Consider the following 8037-nt stretch of genomic DNA (forward strand, 5'->3'; position numbering starts at 1 on the left):
AATAATAAAAAAAGGGAAAGATGCGGAGTTTGGAGATCGGTTTTTGCTGTTCCCAGATCTGAATATCTGGCTGCTCTTACTTCTCTCTACCCTACATTCCCCCAATGTGGGGTCACCTGGGAGCTTGACAACTGAATCATTTCCTGAGGGCACTCCCCTGTGCAGACCATGGTCTCCGCATCCTCAGTTATTATGACATCTTCTTTAAAACCCAAGGGCTCTGTTACCTCTGAATGGCTTGAATTTGTTCTCCAAGTCAAACTCTTGCCGTCCTAGTCGGGACAGGTCGATGCGAAGGTCAGGGCATATGGCGTACTCCTCGATCGTTTTGCTGATCTGATAGATTTTGTCTGAAACCACATCTGGGGCAGGACCTAAAATTCAAAAATCATGCAGCACCAAAAATAAGGTTTTTTTTAAGTCTCAGGAATTTCAAGCAGAGAGGTGTTACCTCCTCTGCCACCAGGCAAGAGAAAGATTTATTTGTTCTCAAAACAACAGACAACATTCCTAGTTCCATCAGCCTTGATATTTCCTATGCTGTGTTTATCCACTACAGAGGAAATGTGGTCACCATCACCTATTCCACGTTGACTAACAACCCACATGTTTGGTGTTTTGTGTTTTTTTAATCCACATTCAGGCAGTGATGCCTCTTCTCTAAAAATAGTTTCGCACCTGCCCGGGAGACCCGGTTATGTAATCAGCTTTATTCTGTTTATGAGACACAAACAGGATATGCATTTGACAGAATGGAGGGATTCCAGACATAGACTACAGCATCCCAAATGCACCTAGAGAGAAAAAAAAAAAATTGATTTCTTCTCCCAGCTCTGCTGTCTAGTTGATGTGCAAAGTTGACGAGCAAAATTAATTCTTCTCCCCCACTCAAATGCACTCTAGTCACTCCCAAGTTTTTAAAATGAAGCTTAACCAAAAATGTTTGATCTTTTCACAAGATCAAGTTGGCAATGAAAGCGTCACTGATGTCAAATAAGGAGCCCTGGTGGCACTCGGCTGCAAATCAGGTTGGCGGTTCGAACTCACCAGTAGCACCAGAAGAAAGGCCTTATGTTTCCATAAAGGCAGCAGGAAGAAAATCCTATGGGCAGCTCTACTCTGTAATACACAGGGGCGCTATGCATCGTAATCGACTCATGGCACCCAACACTAATGAAAGACTTTAAATAAACTAAACGTGAAACCAATAACTGTCCTTTGTTTTTTCCAAAAAATTGGTATATCCTAATGCAAGCCACCTTAGATACTTTATACAAGGTTGGGAATATAATAAGTAGATTGAAAGATAGGAAATATAAATGATAGCTAGGTATAGATGTGTGCTTGGATCTGGTGGTACAATGGTTAAAGCACTCCGCTGCTAAGCGGCAGATCAGTGGTTTGAACCCACCCAGCAGCTCTGCAGGAAAAGGACCCAGCAATCTGCTCCTGTAAAGATTACAGCCTGGGAAGCCCTAGGGGCAGTTCTACTCAGTCCTATAAGGTTGCTATGAGTTGGAATCAACCCAATGACACAACAACAACTCACTCCACACCTCTATTGTAATTCTACTGAACAGAAATAGGGTCTCAATTTCTCTTATATCCTACCCATTGGGGCTGCCCTGTCCACTACAATAGTCTCTAGCCACACGTGGCTACTGAGCACTTGCAATGTTGCCAGTAAAAGTGAGGTGCTCTGTAAGTATGAAATGCATGCCATATTCTCAAGAGTTAGAGAATTCAAAACATTGTATTAATAACTCTTACACTGATAACATGCTGAAATGACAATATTTTGGGTAGATTTGGTTAAATGAAATATGGTATTAATTGTACCTGTTTCTATTTACTTTTCTTCACATGGCTACTGGAAGATTTAAAATTAGATATGTGATTCATTATATTTCTATTGGATGGCGCTGCCTTAGAGCAGAGCACCATATAGAAAAAAGAATAGTTCCATGACAGTAGGTGGAGACCAGAAGGCCTCACAGATATTACCCATAATGTTCTTGCCTTATAGGAAAAGTAAAGATCCTGAAGAAATACAATAGCCCTTTTCCTTCACTCTTTCCCATTTTTCACCCTTTGCAAAACTTAAAAAGTAGTGTCTTGTTTATTTTTGCTTGCTTTTCTTTTTCTTTTTTTTTTTTTTTTGGCTTTTCTTTTTAATGCTTGCCAGATTCGAGAGTGCATGAATATAGTCCTGGCCCCTATAAACCACACGCATCTTTGGCTGTGTACACCATCTTTAAAAAAAGAGTTCTCTAGCTGAGTTTTAATATCAAAGCATGCTAGTTTCCAAAAGTAAAACAGCTTCCAGGAGGCCAGATCCTTTCTTCAATGGTAACTTGTTAAAATGCAGCTCCCACCTACATACACACACAGATTTGGTGCTCCAGATTAGAAGACTTCACCAAACACAATGCATGGTTCTGTGATGAATCCTGGTTTGATCAAACCATCTGTAAATAACATGTTGGGAACAACTGGGAAAGTTTGACTTTAGATTCTATGTTAGATGGCATTTAAGAATGAGTGTTATTTTTGTTAGGTGTGATAATGTAGTTATGTAAAAAGATAATGTCTTTTTCAGCAATGTAGACAGAAATGTTTAGGTATGACATATGTCTTGGTACAGTCATATATATTAAAATCCTTCAGAAAAATAAAAGAAGCAAAATGGCAAAACAAGGCAACAGATACATGAATATCCATATATTACTTTTACATATGTTCGAATTGAAAAATGAAATTTACCCCTATACCCACACCCTAACCTACTAGGAAAGGAGCCCTGGTGGCACAGTGGTTAAGTGCTTGGCTGCTAACCAAAAAAGTTGGCAGTTCAAACCCACCAGCTGCTCTATGGGAGAAAGACCTGGCAATCTGCTTCCATAAAGATTTACAGCCTTGGAAACCCTATGGGGCAGTTCCACGGTGTCCTATAGACTCACCATGAGTCAGAATCAACTCAATATCAACAGGCTAGCCCACTGGGACTTACAGACTACAAAGTTCTGGGGATACATAAGGGGAAAAAAGTAAAATAATTTTACGGATTTCAGTAAAACAAAGTCAGCACTATAGGAAAAAGAGAATTCAGGACTTAGGCTAAAAACCAGCCCTGTGGTTGTGACTGGGTAACTTGGCCACTCAGGGCTTCGTTTTGTACATCTGTAAAGTTAGAAGATGAAAATGCTCTCAGTGACCTAAGAGAATGTTGAAACTTTAAAATCCAGAGTTCTTTTATCAACTCTTCAATAGTTCACTGTGCTGAGGAGTACAGGGGACCAAGAATCCAGAAGGATTCTAAATCCCCCTAAGCCACTTCCTTGTCAGATCTCCTTGGGTAGCTTGCTGGGTTTGGTCACCATTCCCCTTCTACCTCTCTTGTCTATCATCAGAGGGTTATTGTACCCATTGCTGTTGAGTTGATTCCAGCTCATGGCAACCCTGTACATTACAGAGCAAAGCTGCCCCACACAGTTTTCTTGGCTATAATCTTTATGGAGGCAGATCTCCAGGCCTTTCTTGCATGTTGCCACTGAGTGGGTTCAAACTGCCAAACTTTAAGTTATAGATGAGTGCAAACCATTTGCACCACCTAGGGACCTTGAAGGTTACTGTAGGACTAGGAGAATAGAAAAGAAATCAAGTCATGTCCTGGCACACGTACCTCCATTGGCAACATTAAACTTGACTCCGAACTGTCCTCCTGGGCCTCCAGGGCAGTGGCTGGCTGTTAGGATGATCCCCCCAGCTGCTTTGATTTTTCTGATAATGCAGGAGACAGCAGGAGTTGACAAGATGCCATTCTGTCCAATGATCAGTCGTCCAATCTAGACCAGTCAGGGAAAAACAAAACAAAACTGAATCCAGATAGCAAGGACTGAAGAGATTTCAATGGGAAAGTGTCCTCGCTCTGTTAAAACAGAATGAATCACTTGGCAATTTGGTGGGTCAGGTGGTGGGATTGGTTTGTCATCAGTGCTAACCTAAATAGTGGTGGTTCAAAACCATCCAGTGGCTCCACAAAAGAAAGGCCTGGCAATCTGCTTCCATAAAAATTACAACCAAGGAAATCCTGTGACACACAGTTCTACTCTGAAATGTATGCATGTTTGGGTTCTGGTTTTGTTGTTTTCAATATAAACCAGTTGCCATTGAGTTGATTCCAACTCACAGCAACCCCGCGTGTATCTGAGTAGAACTACCCCATAAGGCTTCCACAGCTATAATCTTTCCAGAAGACTGACACGTTTCTGCTGCAGTTTGAACCACTGACCTTTTTTGGTTAGTAGCAAAGTCCTTTAGCCACTATGTCACCAGAGCTCCCTTACATTTTGTGGTGGTTAAGGTTGTGCATCAACTTGGCTGGGCCTGGTTGAGTGGCTGGGCAGCTGGTGGAAGTTATTCCCCATGATGAGACTGGCAATCACCTCCATGGTGGATCTACCATAATCAACTGAATAACTTCTTTGGGTACGTGGTCTGTTTCCTGTATATAAGAAGCAGCTTTGGGAATGGCTTATGGCATGCTTGAACCCTGCATGTAGCCCTATCGTTGTTCAGCAGCTTGCCATACTCTGCCGACATTGGGACTTTCAATTGACTTAAACTAACAGCCTGCCATGTGGTTTGGTAACATTGGGACTGTGCCTTTTTACTTGTCAACCTTGGCTTCTCAGCCTCAGCAGCCAGCAGCTGAGTGAAGAAAAGCTCCAGCTTCAGTGGGCCGGGAGCAGGAAGCAGACCTGAAGACCAAGGTTGAGGGGCTTTCACCCAGCCCCTAGAGCCTGGCACTTTGAACTTGGACTTAAAGCCTCCAAACTATGAGAGAATAAACTCCTGTTTGTTAAGGCCATCCCATTTGTGGTATGTTCCTGTCAGAGTGGCACTAGGTGACCAGAGAACATCTAAAACCAAAAATTCCATTGCCATCGAGTTGATTCCCACTCATAGTGACCCCCATTGGGTTCCCAATGCTGTAAGTCTTTACAGAAGTGGATTGCCTCATCTTCTTCCCATCAAGCAGCTGGTGGGTTAAAATCACCTAGCTTTTGGTTAGCATCCCAAGGCCTTAACCATAGCACCACCAGAGCTCCTTTCTTTTAGCTCTCAATTAACCTGTCAATTGGATCTGCCTCATTGATTTGCAGTAGTCTGAGTGTCTTGTCTGCTTTTGATGACCAAGGGGTTAGCCTGAACCACACAAAATGTTTTTAGTTTTGTTACTGTGGTAGTTAAGGTTGTACATCAACTTGGCTGGACCTGGTTTTGAGTGACTGGGCAGCTAGATGCAGTTATTCCCCATGATGAGACTGGTAATCAATTCCATGGTGGACTCTACTGTGAGAGGCTCAGTAGCTGCCTTAAGGATGTGGTCTGCTTCTAGTATAGAAGAAGGCGCTTTGAGAAAGGTCTCTGAGCTTTTTGGCATGGTTGGACACTGCATGTAGCCAAGTCTTCATTCACTACTCACTGCCGTCGAGTCGGTCCCGACCCACAGTGACCCCTCCTTGAGTTTCTGAAGCAGTATCTCTACAGTATATTGCCCACTCTTCTTCCGAGGAGTGGCTGGTGGGTTTGAACCTCCAGCCTTCTGGTTAGCAGTCAAATGCCTTAGGCACTACGCCAGCAGAGCTCTCAAGTCTTCATTCAGCACCCTGCCATGTTGTCTGCCAATCTTGGTACTGTTTCTGGACTTGAACTAGTGGCCTATCATGTTGCTTGATAATCTTAGGACTGTGCCATTTTACTTGTTGACCTTGCATTTGTCAGCCTCAATAGCCAGCAGCAGCCTGAGTTAAGAGATGCCTCCAACGCCAATGGGCTGGGAGTGAGAGGCAGAGCTGAAGCCCAAGTTTGAGAGGCCCTTATCCAGCCTCTAGAGCTGGCACTTTGAACTCAGACGTCTAGCCCCTAAAACTGTAAGAGAATAAATCCCTATTTGTTAAAGCCCTCACTTGTGGTTATTTTCTGTTAGAGTGGCACTAGAGGACCAAAACAGTGACTGACCCAAAAGCAATGCATGAGAACATGCTGGAAATGATGAGAAAAAAATTGATGGAGAGCATCTCTGCTTCAGCCCCTTGCTCTGCCGCTGCTCAAATACACGCAGCCAGAGGCCCTCTTTACTCAACCTTGCCGTCAGCAGAAAAATGTCTGTGTGCTTACTGCAACTGTACAGACAGGCCTTGGGGATTTTACAGGTTCAGGTCCAGACCACCACAACAAAGCAAAGATCACAATCCAGCAAGTCCCATGAATTTTTTGGTTTCTCAGTGCCTATAAATGTTATGGCCCACTTCACTGTAGTTTATGAAGTGTGCAATAGCATGATGAAAAAGTGTGAAATATTGTGAGAATGACCAAAATGGGACACGGAGACATGAAGTTCAATAAATGGAGTATCTGTGACGCACAGTAAAGTGAAGTGCAATAAAATGAGGTACGCCTGAACTTGAAACAACAACTCTGGCAAAGGAAGGTGGAATTCTGTATTTGCCACAATGTAGCAGCATGCACAAGAGATGCCGGAGAAATGGACCGGTCCTACCAAACAGAAACCTGGAGTCATCCAGGGCTTGGCCACTCTCTCTATAGCTGCAAGACTGACTTTAAAAAGAAGTCACCAGAGCCCTGCAGAGCACTTATTACTTATTGTGCTTTGTTTAAAATAGAGCCAGTGCCACATGGTCCAGTGGTTCTCAAATTTGTATAAATTAGAACCACTTAGGAAGTGTTTAAAAATTCCAATACTCAGCATCCTGGACAGATTAAACTGGAATCCCTGGAGGAGGACTCCAAACATTCATTGGGCTGAAGAGTTCCACCAAAACCAAAACCAGATTCAGCCAAATTTAAAAACAAGTGGTAGAGTCACTTTGCTACTCAAAGAGGCAGCAGCATGGGCATCATCACCTGGGAGCTTAGGGGAAATGCAAAACCCCCAGGCCCACCCAAGACCAAGTCAGACTCACCAAGTCCTGCCCCAGGGGAGCTGCGAGTGAGCCTAATACTGGTGGTTGTCTTAAGCCACTGGGTTTTGGAATAATTACTTACACAGCAAAAAATAACTAATAAGGAGCAGATAAGAAAGGAAGGAATCAAATGTAACTCCCAGCTTGGACCTCTAATAACTTGATGGGTGGCAGTGCCATTTAGAGAGACAGGGAAGATACAGGAAAATAATTAAAAAAAAAAAAAAACCTCACTGCCATCGAGTCAATTGCAACTCACTGGGTTTCCAAGGCAGTAAATCGTTATGGAAGTAGATCACCCCATCTTTCTTCTGAGAAGCGGCTGGTGGGTTTGAACTGCTGACTTTCTGGTTAGCAACCAAATGCCTTATCTACTATGCCATTCCTATTATTATCCAGAACCATTATAAATTACGTCCCATATGGTCTTGTTGAAATTTACTTGTCATTCACCTCATTTTATTGGGTATCTACCAAGAAACAGGAGTTCTGGTGGTACAATAGTTAAAGCATTCAGCTGCTAACCAAATGGTCAGCAGTTCAAATCCACCAGCTACAGAAGAAAGATGTGGTAGTCTGCTGCCATAAAGATGATGATGTTGTTGTTATGTGCCGTCGAGTCGGCCCCGACTCATAGCAACCCCTCCTTGGGTTTCCAAGGCAGTATCAATATGGAAGTAGATAGCCCCCTCTTCCTTCCAAGGAGTGGCTGGTGGGTTTGAACTGCCAGCCTTCTGGTTAGCAGTCAAGTGCCTTAGGCACTATGCTACCAGAGCTCCTATAAAGATGATAGCCTTGGAAATCCTATGGGGCAGTTCTACGCTGTCCTATAGGATTGCTATGAGTCAGGATCAATTCAATGGCATACAGCAACACAGCCATTAAAATCATGTTGTGGAAGGATGTCAGTGACATGGAAAGACAGACTTGAGGGAAAGGCTAGATCTATTAAGTAAATGACTTTCGTAAAAAAATATATATATAAATATGTAAATGAAACAGAAAAATTGAGAGCAACTCAGAAACATAGACAAAGGACATATAATCC

The 8037-nt window shown here is 43.0% G+C and overlaps 1 protein-coding gene across 1 annotated transcript in view; it reads right to left on the minus strand.

Moving 5' to 3' along the window:
* The window catches only part of PGM5 (phosphoglucomutase 5), a 229562-nt gene that overhangs the window by 191513 nt on the left and 30012 nt on the right, over nt 1-8037 (minus strand). Inside the window, exons 2-3 of the mRNA XM_007956572.2 lie at nt 3683-3845; nt 228-374 (exon numbers count right to left, since the gene is read on the minus strand). Of these exons, the coding sequence (XP_007954763.1) occupies nt 228-374; nt 3683-3845 (310 nt within the window). The remainder of the gene's footprint in view (nt 1-227; nt 375-3682; nt 3846-8037) is intronic.

The sequence above is a fragment of the Orycteropus afer genome, unplaced genomic scaffold (genome assembly GCF_000298275.1).
Source record: "Orycteropus afer afer isolate SDZICR_OR568_19922 unplaced genomic scaffold, OryAfe1.0 scaffold00637, whole genome shotgun sequence".
Taxonomy (NCBI): domain Eukaryota; kingdom Metazoa; phylum Chordata; class Mammalia; order Tubulidentata; family Orycteropodidae; genus Orycteropus; species Orycteropus afer.